Source organism: Pholis gunnellus (assembly GCF_910591455.1).
Source record: "Pholis gunnellus genome assembly, chromosome: 6".
Lineage (NCBI taxonomy): Eukaryota > Metazoa > Chordata > Actinopteri > Perciformes > Pholidae > Pholis > Pholis gunnellus.
Window position 1 is genome coordinate 19396069 of NC_136532.1, and position 26860 is coordinate 19422928.

Consider the following 26860-nt stretch of genomic DNA (forward strand, 5'->3'; position numbering starts at 1 on the left):
CCGTTGAACAATGCATTTTTTTTCCAACTTGGATTTAACCTTCATAAGGCTCGCATACATATCTGTATGAATGCGTGTTCTTATTTGCTCCAGTCTGGGTGATTTGGATATCCTCCGCGACCGATCTCAGCGCATTTGGACTCGGTAAGGATTTAATGAAATTCCACCGATGCTTTTGTTGCTTTCATTGGCTTTCAGGGGAAATATCCGCTAACGACGATTAAGAAAGAACAATATGCACAGTTTCCGTCGAAATGTAGAAAAAACTGGTGGCCTCTGTGAATACGCTGTTCATTGTTAGGGGTTTTTCTCCCGTATAGCCCGTCTCCGCCGGGTGGCTGGCGCATTTTCCTTTCCAACGAGGCGCCCCGACCGTTTTGTAAGCAAAGATGAGGCTTGAATAACATCCAAACTTACTTTACACATTATTAATTTAAAAAATCGCTTGTACGTTTGGAAGGGTTGCCTTTTATTCTGAATGGACGTCCTCCACACTGACTGGTAGAAACTGGGGAAGTTAGACTGGCGGGTGTTTTGGGGGAAAATGGATATTTTTTTGAAAATGTAGAAAATTCGTCTGAACTGTGGGTTATGATATCCTATGGGATATGAAGAAATTTGGAAGTATGTTTTTAATATTTAATCATGTTGATTTACCACAACATCACTGCTTGTGAGCACAGTATATAGCGTGTTTGTAGGTCGGCGTCTTGTTATTGCAGTATGCTGTTGGTTGTTATCACGCACTCTTAAATCCACCACGCAGGACATTAACACAATACGAGTGTGTCCCGTGTCTGACTTATACAACAACCAGAGGAGCGGTTTAATTAGGTTATCTCTCCCCATCGCACCCAGGAATCCCAGCCACCAAGGTCAGACTGGATCACATGCCGCCTGTTAATATTAGTTCAACACTTATGGCACAAGTCTGTAGCCGACAGTAACTTTGTTGTCGCTTACTCATAAATCATAGTGTGTTATTGCTTTGTACGAGTGCCTGCCTTTAAGAAGAATTCGCTATAACATTCCCATAATAATCCTATAGGGGCTTGGACGCGCGTCGCAATTGTGAGCTTATAGTGATTTGCCCTACTTTAAGCTCTCCCAGGGTATTACTTTAATATTTCCATAGGGACCTACAAGTGTTGTGTTACATAGCAACTCCGTTAATCTATGCTATATGTGTTGTCTCCTTTAGTTTTACTTTAATATTCCTACAGTGATATATAGCAAGACTATAAATATCCCACATTATGGCATTTTCTGTCTCTTCTGATGTCACTGTCACTTTTATGTGAATTTCGTAAAACTCATCTAAATGACACCTTTTTTTAAAGCACACTGTCTGGCTGAAGGTGTTGTCATGTTTGAAAATATATCCACACTGCAATAGAGAGATCGTGTATGTTTTGATATATTTCGTAGAAGGAATAATGTCTTTTTATTTTAGGCTCTTTTTTTCCGGGCACATAACTACAATGGTTAAATCTAAATTCCATTAAATATATTATATTTCATCTGTAAATTGTTAAGGTAAAAAATGATGGGATGGAGGTATAGCTTTACTCCAAAATGTACTTGCATTTGGGTAAAACACATGACTGACGATTGTAAAAAAATATACCTTCTATTTGCAAAATGACAAACAGAGAAATTAGTCTTTTTACTCATTGTTATGCTTGCCAATCACCGTCTTTTACTGTGCTGCAGGCTCCAGATAGATAGGCTAAGTTTATTTAATTTTGTCCTGATCAGGACTGGTGCACAACCAGCTGATGCGGTCAATGATGAAGTCACAATCAAATATTTTCAGTCCATTATCTCTTTTTTTTTTTATTGCCTTTATTTGGGTTGTAGAGTATATGACATTGTTATACCAGTCACTTTTCAACCTGATACTTCCACCACCTACATATTAATATATGTATCTTTCTCCGCTCCCCAGCACCTATCTGTAATCTACTGCAGATGGGGCTCTGGAATTAGCTTGCAAAAACCTCTCTTATTCCTATCTTCAAAAGCCCATTTATCTCTAGCGGAAAGCTGATAAGAGACAGGCCTGCTTGGCAAATGTGATAAGAGGGTGAAAAATCCTCCAGCTATTTGTAATGTAAGAGTTCAGGCAGATCACAGCTGGGGAAGACACGACAAACCCAGCATCATGAGACTAATGCCTTGTGCCCCCTGAAGCCTGGATATGAGATAGAAGAAGAAGAAGAAGAAGAAGAAGAAATGGAGATTTATTCTGGATCTGTGCATGAACTCAGAAGTAAAAAATGAGCTTAAGAGTTGTTCAAGAAAATAGCCCAAGCATTTGGATGCAACACCATGTTCTCAGCGGTAACGACAGTGCCTAAAACCTCAGAATTATCGGTATCATAAAGTAATGCCTCAGCCTGCTAAGTTATTTTGAGTTATAGCTTTGAATTTGCAACAATCTGTGAATTAAGATAGGAAAAAAAAAAGATGTCAGATAAATATGTTGTTGATGCATTTAGGTTTTTAAAGCTGTGCTTAGGGAGGAACTTGTTCTAAAAGTATTGTAAATCCCAACTGGAACCTGTCTAAAATGTGGAGCTAATCCAAATTGGCTTACACTCCGAGACTTAAGCTGCACTGTGCGAGAAACTCCAAGAAATATAGAAGTGGGTTGTGCTGTAGAATTGCAAAACAACGCACCACTCATTCCGCAGACCAGTTAAGACCAGCGGTCAAAGAACTGTACTCAGCGCTTTCCCTCGTGTTCCTCATGTTCCTGGAGTTCTCTTCTGAGCATTAACGCTCATGAATGTTTCCATGGTGCTGCATCTGATTTGTGTAGTAGATCCAGTGACACAGCTTCAGCCAGTGTGCATGATACAACTAACATTCATTTGTTGGTGCAAATATAGTCTTCATATTCAAAAAATGATATGTGAACTGCATTTGTTATGTGTACAGCCTTTCACAAAATTCCCTGTCAGGGAAGCATGTAGTTCTCTCATTCCCAGACTTATGGGCCACAGGAGATGTAGATAGTTCCGAGGACATGTCATTACTGTAAAACAGATGACACATATAGCATGTGATGTTATTCATACTTCAAGGACACTCCCCGAGCTCCACCACTTGTGGGTCCACAGTGGGAGAATGCAGAATTTATGCTTGTCCCTGTGGCACTTGGATCTACATCTTAATCCCGACTAGGGACCTGCCATAAAACACTGTCTCTACACCAAAAGCAGAGGGAGATTTAACAGAAGAGGAAGCCGCAGTGGAGCGAGGCGTTTGGCAGGATTGTCTTTTAATGCACGCCGCAGAGATGTCTCTGTTTTTAACATTCAAGTTATAAATAACGCAAAGGGACGCACAAGGCCAGTGGCTATAAAGGGACGGGGAGGTGTTGTCAAAACAAAATACATTTTTCTCCCCTTTTTTATTGCATGGCAGTTCCTTCAGAGCTGGCTGTGTTATTAACTGCGCCAGACGGCGGGGGATTTATGTGCAGGTCCAAATGGAAGTGACCAGTGACCTTTCTTGTGGCGTTAGCCCAGCTCTCAAACTGCCAGACAATGGACTGCTTCGACAATGAGCTGCGGCTCTTTGTCCCTCATCTCTTCCTATGTGAAGTTATTTCCTAAATGTGGGCATCTGCTGATTTAGAGACCTGGGGTTTGTGTCTCTGCTCTTTTTTTATTCTTGTCTTTTTTTTTCTTCTTTCTCTCAGCTTGAAATGTCAACTGTGAGCTGCACAAAGCAGCCATCCAAGGTCTTTTGAATACCTCCAGGTACTACTGAAGTCATAGGTCAGCCAGCCACTCAGTCAGTGGGTAATGTGTGGTTCATGCTCTTAGCTGAATGTGGCGTGTTCGTTGCGGGAGCTGCTGAGCAACACAGTTCCCCAGAGGCCGGGAGGAAGGCGAGCGGGTCACAACGCTAGGCCACAGCGCTGTTACAGCCACACTCCCTATGATGTTGTTATTGTTGTTTTCTGCGTCTCCCCCCCCCCCCCCTGACAAAGAAGTCCCTCTTCACTTCAAACAGCTGCTAAATCCCATACATATTTCAAAAGCGCTCTCCCTTTAATCCCCCCAGTCCTTCTGCAATTAGCCATTGACAGCAGCGCCTAGTGCAGTTCATGATCTAATAGAAGAATAGGAGACAAACTAGAGGTCCTTTGATTCTCAGCTACTGAGCATCTCTTGCGCTCAGCCTGCTCATTGGGGTCGATCTCAAGGAGAGGTTGAGACACTCGAGTGAATTCCCCCTCTTTTGAAGCTGCCGACCTAGGTCAACCTGTAATTCTGGCAGCTGGCCAGTACCTTGCCTTCCCCTCATTTCTCTCTCTCTCTCTCTTCTTCGTCTCCCCTCACGTTTTCCAAACTGTGCCTCCCCGAGAGCAGGTCGTGTCTTTTGTTACCTTTACGAGGCGTAATTAAATGTGCACGGCGTGGCACAGTGTTTGAGCAGGAACCCCAGGCGTGCCATTAGCCAGATGTGGCTGCTCAATCCTTAATGATAGAGGAACAGAGGCGGACGAGACGAGCCCAGGAGTCCTTCATCACGCCATCCCGAGGTGTCGTGTGGGCCTAATTGCCCCATCGTTTTGTGCACCATACGAGCCCCCATGACACCTAGCTTCATGCATTCATTATGTATTCTCCCAGTGCTACTTCAGGCTGTGCTGTTCATGTATAACCGGAGGTGGGTGGTACGTTGCAGCTAGGCTTTTAGCCAGCAAGTATGATTCATGAGGGGAGTTCTTAACACCTTTTTGTTTTGAACATTGCACGCAAGAAGTGGGGTGATGTACTGTGCTATTCAGTGCATTAACAGTTTACAGTGTCTGACTGCAGAGGGTTTCATTGTCATGTGAGACTGTGAGAGGGATGAAAGGCACATTATTGCTATGCAGCAAGTTGAACATCATTATTTGTATTCAGTATTTTTGGCATTCAGGAGAGGCTGTTGAGTTCTGTCACTCCATGTTCTAAATGCTTGAGAATCGCTGTACATTAGAAGAGGGGCCAACCAGAAGAGTTAAGAAGCCACTTTTCTAAAAAACAACCTGCCTGCCTGTCTCTGCCTCGGGGCTTTGAGAGTGCTATGGGATCAGAATGACAAACACTGACTGATCGGCTCATTTTCACACAGCGTTTCCTTCCAGCCTTGCCTGGGATCTAACTATTGAGAGTTCTCATATTTCCTCCTAAGCCCTTTCACTCGCAGTGTATTAAAGCCCCCATCCCATCCCACTCCACCCCTCTCCCCGTCTTTTAATCCAGCCCGCGTGTTTTTCCCCCTTAGTAAGCAGATTTGAGTCGGGGAGCTTTAATTAGATGCATCTTCTCCAGGATGTGGATGTGTCGGGTGGTCCATGCACAGCCCGGGGAGCGTTGGGTGGAAATGGGCCTACATGCCAAACATACGGCACCCTCGCTGGAAAGCAGGCCCCTTCGTTAGTGAGGAACTGACGAGCTGCCGCTCACATTTGGGTAATTAACACCGCCACAGATTGTGGAACAGCTGTGCAATTTAGCACTGTGGCAACACCAGCGAGTCAAGAGAGACTCTGCAAACAGAGGACAGCTATGAAGTAGATTCATAGAGCACCTCACTCAGGCGTCATCCAAGCTCTCTCCAGCGGCCAAACATAACGCGTATCCTCAGCCACTTGGCAGCATTGCATGACAAATTATTAAAATCACATTTTAGATGATGGATACTTTCGGCAAAAAAACAGAAAACTGTCATTACAGTTCGGATGCTTGCAGACTGTGTGTTCCACAAATAATTTAAAACAGAGAAAAAACAGTAACAGCTTTTTTTGTCAATCTGCAGTCAGTATATTTCAACACCTTCCTTAAAGTCATGGCCATGTGGAACAACAAGATCTAGCATGACTGCATCCAGATTCTGTATCCAGGGAAAATTTACAGCCAGGTTTTTGGGGCTAGTCATCAGCCTTGTCTACAGTTGTGGAGAATAGATGGGCCGTGTGTAAAAAAGCCTCTGTACTTTCTCGCCATGTAATTTAAGTTGCCTTTCATCTTTCTTTTCTTGGCAGTGGCTGGCTTGCCCCCACAAAGCCAAATTATATGTGAGAAGTAATTAAAGCATCCTGGTCTCCTTTTTGTTTCTTTTTGATTATAGTTAATGCTTACCATTCCGTCCTCCACTTTTATTTGCCTTGTTTTTTTATCCCCACTGATCCGCAACATCTGGTTTTGGGTTTAACCGTCGGGGAGTGGTGAGAGTGTGTGGGGGGGGGAAATGCTGGTATACATGCAGTTTAAGCTCCAGTATTTCTCTGTCGGCTTCCACCTGATCATTACCAAAAAAAAAATACAAACATCCTGGGATATTTGGCTTTCTGTCAAGCTGGAATCCTTTTACAGTGGCAGCCCAAGATAGTCAATTGCAGAGTAAGGAAGGCAACTTGACCGTAAGCGATTTAAAGCTAGTTTACATTTGTGTTGTATGAGATAAAGTCAGATTTCTAAAACAGTAGGGTTGTTATGGTGAGAGCAAAGTAGCTATGGAACCGTGTAGTTAAGTGTGAGTCTTGTAGGATTGAGCCCTGTTGCCTCACCTCCTTCTCTGGCCTATCAAGTGTCAGTGACAGTGACATGCCCAGGGCTGTCAGCAGGCCATGTCCTGGCTCCGTGCTCCGTCAGAGAGTGAGCCCAGGGAACTTGTTAAATTTCTGCTAAGCTAGGCTATGCTGACTGGAGGCATTTCCTTCCAATCTCCTCAGGTCCTCTGCCGCTATCATCAACCACAACTCGGCGAGTGAACAGGCCAACAGAGACGATGCAACGATAATAATGTGAAAAATGTCAATCTGCAGTAATGCCAGGTGAAGGCAAACGGACAGGCTGGCAGCCAGCCTCTGCAATGTATTCTGGGAGGCTGGGCAAAGCCCCAGTGGGGCTGTCATTTATTTATCTATCTGCAGTGTCTTGAGAGGTGAGGAGAGGAGAGATGGCAGAGGCTTCGCTCTACCAGAGGGGGCTGGCCGGCTCTTGAGGGATAGGAAATATAATTGGGCTGCTCTCACTCTTGGCTATGGCACCAATCAGACGTTTCTCCCTCCCCGTCTCACCCACCCACGTTGCTTGCAGACATAGCTGAGGAGATGAGGCAGTGCTGGCCTTTCAGGCCCTGAACAGGGACGACCCCAAACAAGACTTGTCACTTGTGCTTACAGTGGCATTTATTTGATCGGAGGAGGTTTTTCTTCCTTCCTTCCCTCCCCCTAGCTCTCTCCTCTGCATTCTGCCACTGCCTCTCTCTTTGGCCTGATCTGTAATGCTGGAAACTTGAATGCAGCTTGGCTGGGGCTACCCATGACTTCTGCTGTGCAAGGCAAATGACTCTGCTGTGAGGGACAGGCCCACCTGTTAGTGACAGGGTGAGGGCTGTGCTGACAGAACAAGTATCACTGTCAGAGAAGCAGGTTGAAGTCTCTCCCAGCAGGAGGGAGACGGGAGTGTTTCCACATGGCCCATCAGCATTACATTGCCCCACACTTGCCCACTGCATTCTCCTACTGTGACCCAGTACTTTGGAGGTGTTGCTATGCTGGTAAAATAAAATACTGAAAGTAGAATTCGTCTGGAAAGTCAGTGGGAGAACTGGAAATGTCCCGGCCTGCCTGTTTTCTGTGAGTGTGCAAGCATGCATGCGTGTGTGAGTTTCTTTGATGGGAAGCAGGGGGTGTCGCGGTGGTTGATGGTGTAGGTAGAGCGCCGAAAGCCTGTGAGCACATCGGTCTCTAATCGCGCATGGAGTATTGATCCGTGGTAGGTGCAAGGGCACTGTACCAGAAGTTCATTCTTTCCCACAATGGCATCCCGCCAGGGTCCTGTCAATCTTGAACGTGGGTGACGGCCTGCGCAGGGATCTGAGTATTCAGAGAGCCCGTACAGGGGTGCAACAAAGCAAACTAGGTTTCCAATTACATGTTGGTGGGTGGCATGTGGTGAATGCCACACAGGCCAGCTGGCAGCAATGCACTTGTTTTTTTTAAACCGTAGAAACAGTAAACAGGGCTGGTAAAATGTATTCTCAAGCAATGACTGTCGATCCTTCACTGACTGTGCTCCAACCAGTGTGTTAAAGAATATCTACAACAGCATGAATAAGTCATGATTTGAGCTAACACCCCACACCCATCCTTCTGTGTCCAGACTTACAGCTTTCAACACTTTATTAAACCCAGTTCTCTCAACTAAATCATTGATTGTAGTCACAGAAAAAGTGTAAAGGAAAGCTGCTCGCAGGGTTTCTCCTGTAGACCCCCCGCATGACGGGTCGTCTTAGTTCTGCTCGCTATAATGTTCACCTTTTTCATTTGGGACTATTTACATTGGCCTCCACTATCCAACCACACACATCTTTACCACTGAGAGACATGAAATGCAAACACACTTTTTCCCCCTTCTCTGCTGAATGAATAGCATGCAGTATAAAGGCCCTGGAGCCTGGACCAACTAATCCAAGGATTCTCTCAAATGTGAGAAAAGGCTCCTTGAGCACACAAGCTGCTGCCTTGACTTCATCTGTTTGCATATCTCTTATTCAAATACAGACAGGAGCCACCTGAGCCAGGCCAAGTGTTTCTAGACGTGCAGATGTTGAAATGACTTTAAAGGAAAGCGGGGTTGCCATAGAATTACCTCCGAAAGTACAAGTTTCTAAAATGTTTGAACGACCGATGAAAACCTATTTATTTAATTTGGTGTATAATCACTAATTCTAATAAGGACTTCTTTTTTTTTTATTAGTTCTTTCATTTTTATTATTCTTAATGATTTCTGTTTTTTAATTTCACTTTTATAATCAAGCGTCTTTATATTGTCTGATTTTATGTTTAATGTGTTACATTTTTATTTTTATTTTGTAGCACTTTGAGCTACATCTCTTGTATGAAACGTGCTCTATGGATTAAGTTATCATTATTATTAAAGCACAGCTAATTCAACCACTTATGAACGCGGCTTCCACAATCAGTGAATAGAGCAGGCGTCCATTTGAAATAAAGACAACTCTGCATGTAAGAGGTTGTTTAAGAGTGAAATTGTCAGGTTGGTTGTATTGACAGGAAACTGGTTTGTTAAGGCGACGCGGTGCTTTTGTAATGAGCTGTTTAACCTAGCCTACACTGCAAAAAAAAGATCAATCCAGTGCATTATGTACTCACACTCCAATAACATCACAGGAGCCAACATACTGGAGGTGAAAAAGAATGGCCTCTGTATGTGACTTGGCGTCCTTTTTGCTCATTTAGTCCACTCATACGCCGAGACTCCCAAAGAAAACAAAGCTTTTAACAAGCTCTTAAGATATTCATTGTTGCCATCATGAACAAGCCCAGAAAAGGGTACTAGTGCTCTAGGGAATATTCGTTGCCTGTTGTTTTTTCTTACAACTTAAATAATTGAAGGAGTTGCATGTAAGACAAAGTTGCACTGACTTGCCTCATTATATTTTAATCCAGAGCAAATGATGCTCTGCATACACTACACATGGCCAACAACATGTAATAGTCCCTTCTGCAGTGATTGCTCATAAATCTGCTCTAGCAATGCCAATACATCAAATATATCCTCACCCTGCCCCTTCTCTTCTGTCCAGGGATTTGTGTTCGGATGGCTGCCAGATCAAATTCCTCCACAGGTGTTATGTTATTATCAGAGATAACAGACGGTGGGTTTATACAGAGTTCACTAGCTCTCAGAAAAGCAGAAAAGCTCACAGAATAGACAATTACGCATTAGGATGGTATTATTGTGTAATTACCGGAAATGCAGTTTGTTGTGAGTGCAATAACTCTAATAAAACTGACCTCCATTAAAGAATTGACAGGCCCTCATTACTCCGTACAGCTACAGTTATCAGTCCATGCAATAAATAACTATTTCCCATACAGTTGCAGCAGTGACTGACCATTGTAATTGAAAACCGCCACAAACATGGCCGCTGTCAAGGTCAGGTCACAGTGTGGTGTGTGAGAATGATGTTACACAGTAAGTGTGAAGTCTAAAGCCATAAGCTCTCTCACAAGGTCCCTGCAGTTGTCGCGTTGGCGTTAAACTAGCTTGTGCTGGACTCCCTAGAGGTACGCAGTTAACTCAGCACCCCCCTCCATCACCTTCTCCCTTACAGAGCAAAGCTCCCGGCATGTCCCACTGATATGTCATCATGGTTATTTATACACTCCCACCCACCACACATTAAGTCACACATCTGGACTGTCAGTGACAGATGACAGAAGAGCTCAAGTGCTATGCCATGTCATGAAAGAAAGGTGTGTGTGGGTGTGGGTGTGGGGGGGGTCATAGCTCAGATTAGAGTGAAAACCCTGTCGCAAAGACAAATAAAGATGTCAATGAAAAGACAACATCAAAGTCAAAAGGATGCATTGCTGTGACGAAGCAGTGGACGTACTGTGGGCTGCTGGGGTCCACGTTCTATATTAAATTTCTGCTGTAAGCTCAGAACACAACACACTAAACAGAACAGACCTCAGCAGCAGCTTATATATAGCAAGAAGCAAATACTACCCCAAAAAAAAAGTCTCTTTTCTTCCAGGAGCAATCTCACCTCTCTGTGTTTGGTAATGAAATGAAAGTCGTCCCCCCAACAACCACCACTGTCAGTCTCTCCCCCTTTTTATAAGCGCAGCTGAGCGGTGAAGGTATTTCTAAAGGTGGCTGCCTGGGCGTTGGGTATCCTGTCCAACCCTGCAGTGAGGCCTCAGGGGGTAGCTTGGGTTAAAGCTGCCAGAAACCTGAGTCCTGATGTCTGCATCAAAAGTAAATTCCACTTAACGTGCCACATCCCTTTCTAACATGACCTGGGGGCTTTGGAGGTCTGAGACTCCTTTATATAGTGCATACCATGTTTGTTTGTGCTAGCAGGGTTGGATAGTGTGGCTTAAAGTGGCAGGGGGATGGTAATGTGAGACCAATGGGACGTTTCCCTGCCCCATTTCCAGTTTTCCACTCCCCTTCATTCCTTTTTCAGGACAAGTGGCTGTATTGATCCTGATAGCCTGGCCGACTTCCTCTGTTGCAGCAGACATACGAGCAAGAAGCCAAGATGAATTCCTAAATTCATCGTCAACGTATTCCAGCTGCTGCTGTAGTTTAGGAGAGATACTGTTACAAAACCAGTATCAACAACTTCACACCCCCAATCGCACAGATAAACTGAGCTCAGCAGAGAGCGAAGCTGAAAGGTCAGGGGTCACAGGCATCAAGTGTGTGCACGGTGTAGGGTTTAGGATGCAGAATGACTGGTGTGAGGATCCCCCATAGTTTTCTTAGCCCACTGGTATTAGAACAATATTTATCTGAGTTAGAGAGGAGGTGATTCATATTTCTCAAAATCACTGGCATAGTACGGGTGAGATCTGCCCCTTGCTGCGCATTTTTTCCTCTCATTAAAGGTGTCCGTGCCCAGAGGAGCAAACCAATGCCTACCACACATTTCCATGTAGTGCCAGCTCTGCCTTCTCTTCTCTTTGTGTGCTGTCTTTCACTGCAGAAGAAATTCACTCTGTGTGTGGGTTGAGGCAAGGGAAAGGGTCACAGCTTTTATATCGCTGCATTATTTAAGATCCTGCCGAGTTTGTGTCCCCCCCCCCCCCCCCCCTTTAGCGAATTCATCCAAGTCAAAAGCGCAGTACAGTTTTAAGGTCTTAAGAGAGAGGAAGAAAGGAAGAATGTAACTTGTGCAGCCTGAGGTGGGCTATGACTCACCTAGACATTGTTCAGATGGAGTGAAAAAAAACAACAAGTTCAATCGGAGTTTCTATTGAGCTGTGCTTAAAGCCACCTTTCTCTTAACAAGCTGCAGTGAGAGGTGGTTTGCCTACCAAGCTTGCCTGCAGCTCTCCGCAGGGCGATTATGTCACGACGGGCCAGTCAGAATGATGTGTATCTCTCTGTTAGAAGGCTGCTCTACTGCAGAAATGGCTCTGACTAGGAATATTATTATTATCTCCAGGATCCTCTCCACAGCAACAACGGTGCCGCATTGTGAGAGCTCTGGAGAAAGCTGTTTTGGAAATAATCTGCCTGCCTGTTATCCTGCCTCTCAGACAATAACATCCAGAAAGGCTTCTTTTTTTTTTACTTTCCACCCACCCACACTGACAATGGGGTAAAGGCTTTACAACAAAAGGATGATGTGGATATGGGGACAGTGAGTTTCCGTGACCCGTCCTATCATACCTCTTCACAGCGGCCCCAAGGGAGCCGGGATTTGGTTGTGGCTGTTGACCAGCCAATCGGGGAGCAGTGAGCCGTCTCTTAAAGGGCTATCTGCCATCTCAGCTGCGAAGAAGCCTGGAGAGCTAGGAGAAGCCACCGGAGCTCTGATCTATATCGGGGCTAGAGAGTAATGACGAACAGCCCTCTGATTCCACCGGGAGATTACCTGCCGTTCTTATCGCTGCTGGCACACATTTCGACATTAAAAAGGAAAGGGGGCCACGCCCTTTCCATAGTCGGCCTTGCTGAGCCAAACCGAGCTACTGCTATCACCTGCTTTTGTTTTTCCGTCTCACATTGCCTTTATCTTGCTGTCTTTCTCTCTCCTTCCCCATTTCCATGGTCTCAAACAGGACTTAATCATAGTACAATGGCTGTGCCACACTGACCCTTATCTCACCCTAAAATAAATACTACTAACTCCCTCTCCTGGTGCCCCCCTTATTCCCCTAAGCCTGACAAGGGAGGAGAGCTACGCATGCTATTAAACCACTGAGCTTGGATCTGGTGTTGCATTAATTGAGTTAAATGGATTGCGATGGTTGAGATGATTTGTCTGTCGGCTTTTATTGCCGCAATTTAGACTGTGCCTCATTGCATTATGCCACTTAATGAGAGCCCTTCGCAGGCGTTTTGTCTCTGCTGGTATTAACATGCACAGGTTCACTTCACAAGAGAAAGTGGGCATTAGCTAGCCCTAATTTTCTGCAAATTCTAGTCGATAATCAACTGAAAGCAGTTCCCCTGACTCTGTCACTGACATTTTATAATTCCATACCTGTTTCTCTTTTTGTTACTCTTTAATCTGTGGGGCTGGAGTTGTCTTTTCTTTTTACCCCCACCAGCCCTGCTCCCATGTTTCATCCCGGTCCTTTGCAGGGCGTTTGAGCCGGTCTGGAGTCTCTCTGTTGAAATATGCCTTGTCCTTTTTCCTTCATTTCTCCTTATCTGGTTAGTGCTGGCTGTGGGCCTGCTGAGGCGTTGATTTGTGACCCTCTCTGTCTGCAGTGGCGAGAGGCTTTAATGCAATGCATGCCTCTGCCCTTCTCCCTACTGATGAAACAGGCCCCTGCATTCCCCTGATAGACTGCTAATTTGTATACTAAACTGACAGGCAGCCGTGATAAGGGCTAGCAACTGCTGCACAGCCAGAGGAGGGAAGGGCGGTAGGAGCGGCGGTGTGGTTGTGCGGTAAGCGAGACGAAGGGTAATATTTTACACAAAGCTCAAGCCCCCCTGCTCCTCTCTCGGCATTCATTTCCCTACGTCTGTTGCTAGGGGGAGAGGGAGCAAGAGTTGTCAGCCCTGGCCCTCTGTCGTACACACACACACACACACACACGTGTTCTACGTGCCTGTGAAAATGGCACTCGGGCTAAGTGAGGTTTGTGTGTTTTTTGTGTGTGTGCAAGGGGAGACCAGTCCATTCTACACAGTCGCTATGGAATTCATTATCATCTTAATGATGCTCCAGTTGAGGCGAGTATCTGTTGGTTGACAGTTGCGTGGGAGGTTTCTTCTCTCTTTTCCGTTCTCGCTGTATATCCCATCATGCTCGCTGGGGGTTTGCAGTCTTGCTGGCCCACACCTGTTCTGACAAGCAGGCGGTGGCAGCGGCGGGTGGGAATTGGAGGTGAGGTAAATGGTGCCTGTTCCCTGCCCTGGGAATGCGTAACACTGCTGCGGCTTATAATAAACGACCGCTCGGGAGGTCATTACGTTTTTTGCAACAGCGTGAGGACAAATGCAAGGGGGGGATAATTAATTAGGTGTCTCCTGTTGCAGCCTCAGAAACCATAGACCCACGTCTAATGCTGTATCTATTGGTAAAGTAGCATTAGCGGACGCCTGGGGTGAAAGGGCGAGAGGGGCCTGAGTGGGTGCTGATAGAAGTGTTTATCAAAGCACCGAGCTACTCCCACGTGGACAGAGAAAACCAGGCCCCTGCTGGGGTTTGACTGATGGATGTTTTTACCATATCAGTACTGATAAGCTCCTTTTTGTCAGTGTTCAAGATGATTGTGTGACCTTTTTATACACAGAAAACAAACATAGTCTCACTTCAAATTAGAACATCACATTAGAATCATTCAAGTATATCCTTAAGACAACCATTGTGGAATTGGTCCATGAGATTTTAGCTTTCACCAGTACAACCCCTAAAAGAAAGGGAACCAAGGACTTGAGGTGACAGTAAATGGAAAATTGGAAGAAAGGGCAGTGAAGGAGGAAGGTGACAGTGATGAAACACCAAGCAAGAAAGTAAATTAACAGTGTGTGTGTGTGTGTGTGCGTGTGCGTGTAGGTGGGAGGTGTGGTGAGTGTGGATCCATGGACAGACAGGCTTGGCTTGGGTAATTGACGGCCTGATGGTCCATGCCAGGATATGTGCCCTTTTGCCCGCTTCACTTCTTCTCCTACTCACTCTATTGGGATTTGTTTTTCTGTTACCTTTTCTTTCAAGTCTTTTAATGCCATGTTGTGGCACATTAATACAGCACCGAGTGGCCCATCAACTGTCTCCGCCTATGCCAAGACATTTGACCGACTTATTTAGCATGCACAACAATGTGTTTTGTCTGTTTCTATGCTCTTATCACCCATGATTACAGAGTAGGGCAACATACTTCTAGCTATTCACTAACGGGTGTTTGTGTTTATTTTAATCTGCCTGGATGGTATCGTTTTGTACAACTGACCATCTTTTGCACTGCCCGTTAAATTACTCTTGATATAGAGTTGCAAATCTTGCAAGAGTTTCCTTTTCAAGTGAGGGAAATGTCATGTTGAAAACGTGTTGGCTCATATTTGGTTTGTGGTATATAAGTGTTAAGATTAGCTGCTTTACCGCTTGTCCTACAGTAATCAGTCAAGAACATAGCATGCGCCAAATGACTCAGAACTAAATTGTAATTATAGTCTTTGCAGGCATGAGCCCACAACAAAGCCTACTTACAGGTTTCTTTGTTTTCACGCTACAGCTGTTGTGATAGCGCTGCCAGCCTGTGTACAAATTATATCTCTACCAGTGAGGGGAAGGGCTTTACCTGCTTTGCTGCGATAGCGGGGGGGGGGGGGCGGTGGACGTTTGAGGAATTTGTTTTTTATTTAGTCTGGGTATACCTAACCTCTGGCTCCAAGATTTCTTCCTGTTTGGAAATAATTTGCTCAGCTCCACGGAATGCAAGGCATGCAATGGGAGCTCTCAGATCAAAGGTAGATGGACGGCCTGGGGATCGTTTGATATAAAGCAGGGGGTTCGGTGGGTGGGGGGGGTTCTGGGGAGAGAAATTTGTCTCTCAGCAGTCTTGACTAAATGAGGTTAATTGAATCTGGGTAATTGCTGACCTTCCTGTCTCGGTGAAATCACAGCCTTAACTGATCAATGTCTTTCATAAATTTATGCCTGAAGGTTATTCTGTTGATTATAACGCCCTCCCTTGCTGCCTGCATCGCCTCTCCCAGTCGCCCCATTGTGCTTATATTAAGCACGGAAGCATTTTAGCACAAAAAAAAAAAAAAGTGCAATTAAGCTTGACGGAGATTTTCCGAATTAATTAGCTTGCTATGTTGTTAAGTAAAAGCAATGTGTACATGGAAAATGTTCATCCCCCACCCCCTCGCTCTTTTTTTGCTGTGACAGCAAATGCATTTCGCCTAGCAGTAAATGTCTCACTTATTGCTAGCGAAGGTTTCTGCCTCTCTGCTCTCCCTCTGCGGCTCTGCTATTATCAAGAGATTTATGCAGCCAATAAGTCATTGCTGTTCAGGGAAGTTGGGGACTTTTTAAAACAAACAGCGGTGTAATTTGTAATTTGGCATTTGCTAAATCTGAGAATTATGGTTCTGCATGTGGCTCTTTAGGGACTTGGCACTCCCCCTCTGATGGTGGATTTACTGGCCCAGCTCCCTCGCTGGCCTCCTTCTTTTTCTTTCTCCCCCTCATTCTTTTTACGCCTGCCGAGGAAACGGAAGGATTTCACAGCTGCTGAGAGCTGGGCCCCGGCTGGGCCCTATGACCTCCTTCTTGCTTTTTTCCCCCTCCCTCTGTCTCACTCCCTTTTCTCTCTCTCTCTCTCTCTCTCTCTCTCTCTCTCTCTCTCTCTCTCTCTCTCTCTCCCGCAGCCTCTTTCCTAAGGGAGCTCTTGTGTGGCTCAGAGGAAGTTGAATCATAAAGCATGGCTAATGAATAGAATAGGGAAGGAAAGCTGAGGCCTGCTGACGGCCCTCCAGAGAGGAGGCCAGGCCCCTGAAGCCCCAGGCTCAGATAGCAGACGGCCCCCTCAAAGGTCAGGCTTCCTGCGGCCCGCTCCAAGGGCTTTTGGCTCCCAGGCAATGTGGCTTGAATTTACCCTATTATTTTTGTATGTTTAAATTTCCCTGTTTCCTTTGGAAAACCTGGCCTTTGCGCCTCTCTTTTTTCTTTGTCTGTCTCTTTTTCTTTTTATATATTTTTCCTCTGTCTCGTCTTTCCCCGTCTGTTTTTTATGGCAGTCAGGGTTGCCTCAACAAAGAGAGTGTGAAGAATTTGTTATACACGACCTCTGCACACCGCAACCGCAGGCAGCTCAGACTGCCAGTAGCACAGCCCCGTGAAAAAATGTCAACTTGACCAGCGAAACCCAGAAAGTTCTACAAAAACAACAGCTAGCCAAATCAGGGCTCTGCTTTGACATGCCTTTTTAAGAAGTGCTTTTGTAAGCCGGCCTTGTAATTGTGGATTATACGACTGACTCATGCGGACTTGGCAGGTGCAAAACACAGCTTTAAAACCTAAATATTGGTTGTTGATGTTACTTGGAATACGTTTGGAAAATAAAACGGCTCACTGCACACTCAAAATAGCCAGAATAGGAATAAGGAGAAGTAGGTCGTCTTGGCACTTGGTAAACACAGCATTTTCTGTTCTCTTTCTCAGGAACGTTATGTCTGCATTGCTCACTGGATAACCACGCAGGTCATAACAATTGTTTTAACTGTTGTACTGGAGTCATGGCACGACCTAGCCTGTCTTTTTTAGCTTTTGTGACCCCGTGCCACACTAAGCAAGTCCCTGAGCCAGCTCCCGTGTCCATTTGACAAGCTTCATTTCATTCTGAGCCCATATTTTTCTTCCAGGGCCTCCGGGGCCATGATTCAAGGCTGAGGTTGTGCTGCTGCACTGCTGAGGCTTGGTACTGGAGCGTTTAATGTCGTCCAAAGCTAACAAAGAGCCTGTGTTGTAGCCTGGCGCCTGGTTCTGGGAGACTGAAAGAGGGCAATGCACAACACTCTTTCTTTCCTCTGTAGTCTTTCGCCTCGTCTACTGTAAGAGGAAACAGGAAACATCTCCTTTCAGCTGAGTATTTGCCCTCCATTAAATGTTACACTTACTAAAGAGGTGTTATTGACCTCTTCTGAAGCAATTTAACTTCCTTAAACACACTGGTTGACAAAACTTACAATATATACTGTAGTTTATTCATCTCATAACTAACATGGTAGCAACCGCTTCAGTAAAGGCTGAGGTTCATTGATAAATATGGCACTTTTAAAGAGTCTCTCTGAGAACAAATCTATTAGCAGGAGATTTACAGACTTGGTAATGTTATTTGTCACCATGATGTATTTACCTCATGTGTTGTGGCCAATATGTCCATAGTTATCAACAGATCATTTTAGGGCATATTTCATGTTTTTTGAAGTTGCAACTGTTTCAGCCTGCTTTGTTGTCTTCCATTATTGCTTTTATCTGTATTTTATATGCCTGCTCGGTGAATTCCGCGAGTCGTTGAGTGAATCAAACAGACAAACACGGTGGAGAACTGTAACACAGTGGCAGTGAAGAAGAAATTGGGAGGTCTTGGAAAGAAGAGGACTTCCTCAAAACACTTGTGAAGAACTAAAACGGATGCCAAGGACAGCCATCTGTGTTTACAAGATGATTTGCTTTCTCTTTTTGTCTCTGTCGCTCTTGCACTCACTCTGATTCACTGTTCATTCTTTACATATGCTCCTTTTGTGCCGCATAAAACACAAGCATGGCAGTTAAGGACACTCGGGCCCTTTGGGCAGAACATATGTTCAGCTCTTGCAGCATATTCTAAGTGTGCAGAACCCAGATGAGAGGCAAGCAAAGCAACGGGAAATCTTGGCTTTAAACAAAACCCCTCTATGGGCTGATATTACAGACTGAAGCGGATTTTCTTTGTTAATATTATCTTCCAAGCACATAGATTTTTCGCTCCGGTATTTTGCACAATACCGGGTTTTGTGTGGATTTACTGCTTTTTGGTCATAGTGTTTAAACATTTCCCATCTGGCCAGTGAACATGCGTAAAATGTGTGATATGTTTTGATTTAGGTGGTGCTTGCCAGATGATTCTACATATCCATCTAAAGCAGAGAGGAAAATACCTTGCAGTGTTTAGTCTAGAAGGCTCCACTATCACTTCATAGTGGGACGCTTTTCTCCCTCAAGTTGACTCAACCTACATTTTTAATACCAGGTTTCCAGTGCTCACCATCACGTTTACTTATCATCTGTTTACTTCCAGTATGGGCCGATATTGTCTTTAATACTACATTTGTGAATTAAGGATTTTGCTTTTAGAGTATAGTTGCATTATATTCATGAGGTTGGTTATTCCATTCAAAAATATCACAGAACAAAATGTGATTTGTGAGCGGCAGCGTGTATGCAGGAGCCTTTGTGCTCTGATGCTGCATAGCCACCTTACTGACTTCCTCCGTCTTTGACAGCATTTCTTTTGAGGATTTTCAGGTGGCACAACAGTGCCACCTAATGTTGCCTTGACAGGAAAAAGCCAGACAGGGACCATCAGGTAGAGGGGGAGCTCTTCTCCTTGGCTGATTGGAGTATTTGGATTGACTGTGTAATGCAGCAGTGGCAGCTGGACTTTTCCTCCAGGCACTAGTGGCCACATTTGTGGCTGAATTGGCCTTTTACCAGACTGACAAAATGCATGTCAGTGCTTGCATTACCTTTTGATGTATAATGAGGATAATTATATGAGTCAGGTTGTTTTTTTTAATTGGATTGACAAAATGTTCCCACAGATTCAGCTCATCAGACAAATCCACTCAAGGTCTCCCTTTTTGTTTTTCCAGGTGTCTGATGTAGGATCGGAGAAGCTCTTTTCCCCCACCACACCCAAAGGTAAGAGCCAGCTCTGTTTTCTCTATTCCCCTTTCGGTCTGTCCTGTTCTGCCTCATTCATACTCATAACAACAAATGGGTTTTGTCGAATGGGTCCAAATCTCCTCCACTCTAATCCTGCAGCTCCCATTCAAATTTAAATGTCAGCAGACATAAACAAGGTCTGGTGACTACATATGCATACATTTTTGCCTGAGCGCAGAGTGGCGTTTGCTGGACGACCCCGCCAAAGGCTTAGCCCTCCTACATATTGGTTCATTAGAGGGGATTTAGAGCCTCCCTGCCACATGCTCCCACAAATGGGAACTTCCCTCAGGCAATACAAGCTCTCTGACAGCAGGCCTGGACCATAATAGATGCCAAAGGAAAGAGAGAGAAAGAGCTCTGTCAGCCCCCCAGACAACACAAACTCTGTGTTGTGCGTTAACATATGCACATATATGGATTATAAAGATTTAGCATTTCTATGTTCATGCATGATCTCACATGATTTTGTGCGTTCGCGTGTCCGTGTGCGTCCAACCACATACATGTGTTGGTGTATACCATGTGGCTATAGAATGTCTGTACCTGCATATTCTCTAAACGCAATGATGCTAGCCAGGTCAGAGCGGGGGAAAGGTGTCAAGTTGTGGATGCAGGGAGGCGGGGAAGGGGAGGAGAGGCGCGATCAGCCTACTAGTGACAGATAGCAGCATGCAGACCACGTCCCCCCAGGGCAGGAACCAGGAAGCAGGGCCATTAACACAGGCAGAGAGGGTGAAGGAGGTGGAAGTGCAGAACAGTGTAAACTGAGGCTATATGAGGTTTGGGAGGGAGGGAGGGGGGGATATCTGCTGGACAGACTCGACAAATAGATCAGCTTGCCTCAACTGGACTGTTAAGAATGTCATCACAATACACACATAGTTGGTGTATACTGGGATGTCACAGAGACATATTTTACTCTTGCTTACTGCTACTAATATTTGTCAAAAATGTTGAATTTCTTTTAACTAATTATGGATAGATTATATATTATTAGCACAGGAAAAAGGGTCATTGTTACCTGCAAAGGAAGAGCATAAATCTACCTCCTGCCTTTTGGTAACAACAAATTCGGGGTCTGTGTGTACCTCCATTTTATTCACCTCGACATCAGAACATCCACTGTGAAAGCTACATTCCCTCTAAATAGCATATGAAGGTGTTGCTTGGTTTAGCACAATAGTTTAGACTGCTCAGTGGAAAAGCGCCGCTGACAAGGAGGAGAGAAACCAGGCCTGTCGGCAGTGTGATGTAGATGACCTGTGACCAGCGTCGGCCTCGTGAAACCAGCGTTCACAATGACAATGACTTCCAGACTTGCATGGTTTAGAAAACAACTAGGCCGCGTCCAAAACCATCTATTCTCCACCAGGCTGCTGGACTACTGCTGCTGTCAGCTGTCACGATGTTGACTTGTTTTTTTTTTCTGCATGCCTGTACAGAACATGGCTACGTGTAAACTCTGCTGTGAAGAACCGCTAGTACAGTCACATACACAGCCATTGTCTTTTACACACACTCAAATACCCCATCCATGTCAGCTGGCAAACGGAGGGCCCTGTGGATCTTGCTAATGTGCACACGAGGCTGAGGATTAGGACTCTGGAATTACACCCAGACAATCCAATCAGTCTCTCAGGAGTCTCTCCTGATTGTCACACAGATCAACCAGATCCTATTTGGGTAATGTGGAAGAAGGGCACCAGATTAGAATTAGGGGTTAGAAAGGGTGAGGCAGAAAAGAAATAAACAGTTTGATGAAGTGATTTGGTGATGATGTTATCGCGCTACAATGGCAAAGCTGCCCCCAGCCGGCTCTTTTCTTCCATTCCAATGTTGTTTTGAGCTGTAATGGATTCTAGGACAGTGTTTGTTTTTGGCCTAAACTGTTTTTTCTGTCTGTGTGTGTGTGTGTGTGTGTGTGTGTGTAGAGTGTGTCTGTGTGTGTGTACTATAAAGCAGCCCACAGGCTGTTTTCCTCTGGTTTAGAATGCGGCGTATGTGTCCCATTACCGGTCTCGCTCACGGTCCTGTGGGACCAATGAAAAGCCAGCTTTCCTCTGATCACCAGGCCTGTCGAGCTGTTGGCTTGGAGACACTCACAGATGCACACACACACACACACAAATCATGGCACACATAAATATATAATGCCGTGTTGATGTTTGGCTTGTACATTTCTCTAGGTAATGAGTGTTATTTCATTTAACTCTTCCTTGCCTTTCAACATTGTGATCCTCTCTGAACTTTATTTTTGTGAGCAGTTACGGGTACAAGCAGTTGAGGTTAAGTCCAAATTGCACACAGGCCCACAGTCTGTCATGTTAATGAAACGGTTCAGGGTTAATAGAGGAGAGGAAAGACCAACATAGTAATCAGCGACGGCAGAGCGTTGTAATTATGCACACAGAACATGGTTTTGGGCAAAACCCAGACACCGTTGCCTTCTTTCTCTCATATTTGCGTTTCGTCATCTCTACGTCAGTGCAGATAAAACAAGCTAATAGTATCTGTAATAACACAGCACACACTGTGCAGTTTTCTGTGGATATTGTTACCCAAGAGCTAGGACACGTTCTGCTGAATGTCTGTCTGTGTTGGTGATTTAGAGGTAGGAAGGTACAGCAAAGGGCAAGCGTTATCTAACAGGTGTTGTTTGTTTATTTCCAGTCTTAAACCTCCTGCAAATTATTGATTTCCTGGAGGATGGTATGTTTAAGTAAAAGCGCTATGAAAACTTGTGCTCCACTCAGGGCTACTCTTATCGAATTGCAGCTCAGAGTTTACTGTTGTCCCTTGCTTGAAGGCGAAGGAGAAGCTAAATGTAGCTGCTGAGCATGTAAAGGGCACCTCCACAGTGCACAGATAAACACTTCACTGCTAGGCCTTCTTATAACATTTCACAATGCTGTGCCTATGGAAGTGGTGGGGAGTTATCGCCTAGCTGTCAGCAGCTAGAAATATCTGAGAAGAACACTTTGGTATCTTCAGTGACTATGTTGAATGTTGTATCTGTGGGTTTCCTGCCTCCTTGTACTGTCTGAGGTCCTGCTGTCCTAGCTAGGTGCTACCTGCTATGGTGCGTGGGTAAACCTGTGTGGTGTGCGGTCCATCAGACAAACCTGGGGCATCTTGGGATAGCAGGAGCAAGATTGGTAGAAAACCCATTTCTGAAGTGGATTTGTGCCCTTGTAATCCTGATTAATTTTGACCCGTTGTGCTCATTTTAAACAGAGCATTACAGTAAGCGTGAACACAGCAAGCTCCGGGGCGAAACCAGGAGCTTAGCGGCTTTGGGAGGCTTAGCTGCAGATGGCATTTTAAGCCGGACTTAATAAATTGTTTCCATTAAACTTACCGGCCCACACATACTGGATTAGACCAGAGGAACAAAGGAAGGAGAGAGCGTGCAGACGAAGAAGGGGAGGGGGGGAGCACACACACACAACTGCCATCATGCACATCTGACTCTGTTAACATCTCTCTGAGGCCACATGAAAGGTGAAGACGAGGTTAGTGTGGTGTTCAGGGAGATAGAAGCTTTTGGACATGAATGCAAAATCCACTCACTTTAGATCTCTTGCTCGTCAGGGATTTTGGACCAATTTGCCTAATTGACACAGAAGTAAACAAACAAAAAAGATGCATAAACCATTTAGCTTGGCAGTGGATTTAGGGCTTATCCTCTAACTGTTTATATATAAACACATTACCAATGCTGTAGCTTAAGGATTTAGGATCTGCCCATACCCTTGTTTTTTTTTTTTCTTTGGTGCCCTTTTACTCGTATATCAATCTTCTATTGTAGGAAATCAATTCCTTATGGTTGAAGCCCGCCTCTCCCCTCTCCTATCCCAAGCCCGCCTCCGTCGTACCTCCCTCCCCCATCGGCTCATGGCTTGCTCCCTAAGCTCTCATTATGTGCTACACAGTCCAGGGTCCCCGTGTCGAATCGCTAATCAACCACCGTGTCTGCAGGCCCGCTCTCTCAATAGGTGCTGAGTGGCCTTTGTTCCACCACTGCTGTTTGCTGCATGTCAATAAAATAGCAATGGCCTCCTCCTCCTCCTCCTCCTCTTCTTAGTTACCTGGGCCAGCCATAGCTACGGGCCTGCTCCTGCAGTACAAGCTTACGGGAAAATGAAACACAGTCCCACCTGCTGGATTCTGAATGCCAGAGAAGGGAGGAAGGATGGTGCTTTGAAAAGGAGCGGCAAGGTCAGGGGCAGAGGGGATTGAGGTCATCTCAGCCATAGTGAAGTAGATGAGAGAGCATGTTTGTATTCGACTGGGCAGCTCTCCTCTGGCCAGGTCAGTGTAATGTATCACTAACCTCGGCAGCCGGCCTCTCACCCATTAAATAATGAATGGAGGTTGACCCCCTGACCAACTAATCAGCTTTTCGCCGCCGTTGAATCAGGATTGAGTGGAGGTAGATGGAGAGTGTGGCTGGCGGGCTGGCTGGCTAGCAGGCAGGCTAGATGACTGGAGTGCAGACATGCTGTTGGAAAAACACAAGGGCTGCAAGGGTTTCCCACAGCCAGATTAGCAAACGCTCTTATTAAAAGCAGGCATCACTGCTGTGGAATCTAAGCCTGGTGAAGCTCACCTCCTGTACCTACTATGATTAGTTTGACAAAGTCCAGGCAGCTTGCATGACATGCTTTCTTTATCAAGAAGACCAATGTTCCTTTATTGACATAACACTCATATTCAAGCTCTGGTGTTTTGAGGTTTGGGCTCGTATGTTACAAAAGGGAGCTGGAGGTTGGTAGTTTTATGCATAAAATAAACCATCCCTCTTGCCTATAACACCATCTCACTTGTTACTGAGCTTGAACAGCAGCTTGTGTGTTCCCCTGATTTGATTTAAATATTAAAATGGTACAAACTCCAAGCAGAATACAGAGAGCAGATGGGTTAGCTAACACTCTCAGTTCAGGGAGGGAAAATGCTCGTGAGAAATTGGAGAAAACCAAAGAATATGGCTTGTTTCTTTATTAATCTCTGGGTTATTACTTCTCACAGACATAGGACAGTTTATGAGCTGGGTGATTTGTTTTTGGAGAAAGGGGCTGATATTAATGCTCCCTTTATTGATAGTGCTAATGCTGTTTGTGCAGCCATCCCTGTCGGAAAGATGAAAATAAATAGGGGGAGCTTGGCGGAGATACGACACGTGTTTAATTATTAATTGAGCCATTACTGACAGAGATTGCCTTTTTTGATTTAAAGCAGGAAGGCCTGCTTCAGGGACAGAAAAAGCAATTACAGAATTCCCAGCTTGCACCGCCGCTGCCCATCGTTTCAGCATACACTGCGAGAGAGGAGTGAAAGGAGACAAAACGCTCCCACACACACATACACTCTCACACACATCCATTTACACTGCGGTGTTTCATAAATTATTTTAATTCTTCAATATTTATAGCTTTTTAAATTACGATTACAACGTCATGTACTATTTATGTAGCTCAGAGTGGCAGGCAGTCAGAGGGAGCAAGCCACATTACCCACAATCCCTCTATGGCCTGGCACCTTGAAAAGCTGACTGAAGGGAATTGTTTGGTTTTATATGAGTCAGGATGTGATGTCAAACTGCACCGGCTCTTACAAGCCGCTTGTTTTCAAAGACACTCCTGATTTTCTATGCACGGCAATTAGCTGGCTTGTAAAATCAGTGCTGATATGTCATGCTATCCCTGGGTGCACTCATTGGCCCCTGTAGAGCACTATTATATCCATTAGAAAAGCAACTGCTCTGTGCGGAGAGCCCAGTGTGCATGAAATATTAACTTAGCCCCTGTTTAGAGTATTGGGTCACTGCTGATTGAGCTTCAATCATGAAACAGAAACTCCGCTCGATAGTCAATGTATTTCTTGTCTGTGTTAGCCATTACATGTCAGGACGCTTGACAGCTGTCAGTCAGTCCTATCGGGGCCTGTCATCTGTGTCAGCGAGCCCGTGGGTGGGGATCAGCTATTGTGACAGAAAATGGGAGTCACATTGAAGGCTATGTGATTAGGCTCCATTGTGTGACTCTGTGTCCATTGACTGAATATGGATTCAGCTTTAGCTGTGGAGAGGGAGCAATTACAGAATCACTAGAGGCCATAGGGGAGTTTTAGGATAAGTTGTCAGGGGCATGACCAGCATTTTGGCTGCTGCACTTTCACTATACAGCTTCAGTGTATAATGCCTGGGATGTAACATCTCTGAGCTGTGCTTCCCACCTCACTGTTAAGAACAGGTTGGTATATACAGAGAGCTTCACAGTATATACGATCAAGTCAAAGTGAATATATCGAATCGCTGTGCTGCCTCAAAGCCATCTCCTATACACAACAGAGGCCAATGATCCCTTGAGGCTTTTCAGCGCTGTCGCTTCAGTTCAGGTTAAATGATAAAGTGCCAGCTTACTGCCATCCTGGCCTTTCCACGCACACGATTCCCCTCACCTGCCACACCATCAGCAGCGTTGTACACCATGATAGAAAAAAGCACATGTGAATTTATACTGCGGCTTTGACCCAGAGGTAACACTTACACCTCGGTTGACATTTTTATTTGTCCAGCCATCAACTGCCAGCACACAGCCGCGATGAGGAATTCTCAATGTAGAAATCGGGTTACAGGATCACTGTCGTTGAGCATAGCCAAAAAACTCATATCTTCTTCTCATTGTCTCAGTGGGCAAAGCATCGCAGAAAAAAAAACATTTTACAACAAATCTCATTGGCAGCAAAGCTGTGTGCTGAAACCAACCACTCTTAGCAGTTACTCTGGTCTAGTTCACCAACTGCTTCATTTTGAACCAAGGTCTTAGCTGTGTGAAAGGAGCTGATGCTTCAGCAGTGAGTGAGGAAATCAGAGGCTCCCTGACTAGGGAAAAGCTTTTTGGCAAATAAGCTGCAGCCCCCGCAGTTAGCTGACCAACTGTGTAAAACACAGGTTGACTCCCATCTTAGCAGGGAAGCACCGTTGGCTAAAATGGATGCAGGCGCTCTGTTTTGTTTTTTCCTTTAGAGAGGATAAAGGGAAGAATTTAGAAAGGGTAACTCTGGAGAGCAGTAGCTCTCATCACATCTCCTGTCCGATCTTAATCCTCCTCCCTCTCCTCCTCCAATGCAGCCAGCTGCAGTGTGGAAGGCATTCTTATTGTTTACTTGGAATAATACATGACCAGCGTCTTATCACTACTGTCAGGCCTGAAATGTAAAGCGTGTCGCCTGTGATCACTTGAAGGTTTTCTTGTTTTTAATCCTTTATTCCAAGCTCCAGTCTTTCTGCCAGCGACAGTGGGTTTTTCCCCCGCCCTGCATTTGTTTGAAGATCCCAGTTCCCCGCTACGTGCGTTTTTAAGCTCATCTGTGTTGAGCGGTACGGAGCCAATGTTGTTTGCAGATGAGG

At 45.1% G+C, this 26860-nt stretch overlaps 1 protein-coding gene across 8 annotated transcripts in view; it reads left to right on the plus strand.

Annotated features, from left to right (window-relative positions):
* fbrsl1 (fibrosin-like 1) overlaps nucleotides 1-26860 on the plus strand; it is a 252090-nt gene that overhangs the window by 198453 nt on the left and 26777 nt on the right. For all 8 annotated transcript variants that reach the window (XM_079161362.1, XM_079161358.1, XM_079161361.1 and 5 more), the window contains one exon: nucleotides 19374-19422. In XM_079161362.1, coding sequence (XP_079017488.1) covers nucleotides 19374-19422 — 49 coding nt within the window. The remainder of the gene's footprint in view (nucleotides 1-19373; nucleotides 19423-26860) is intronic.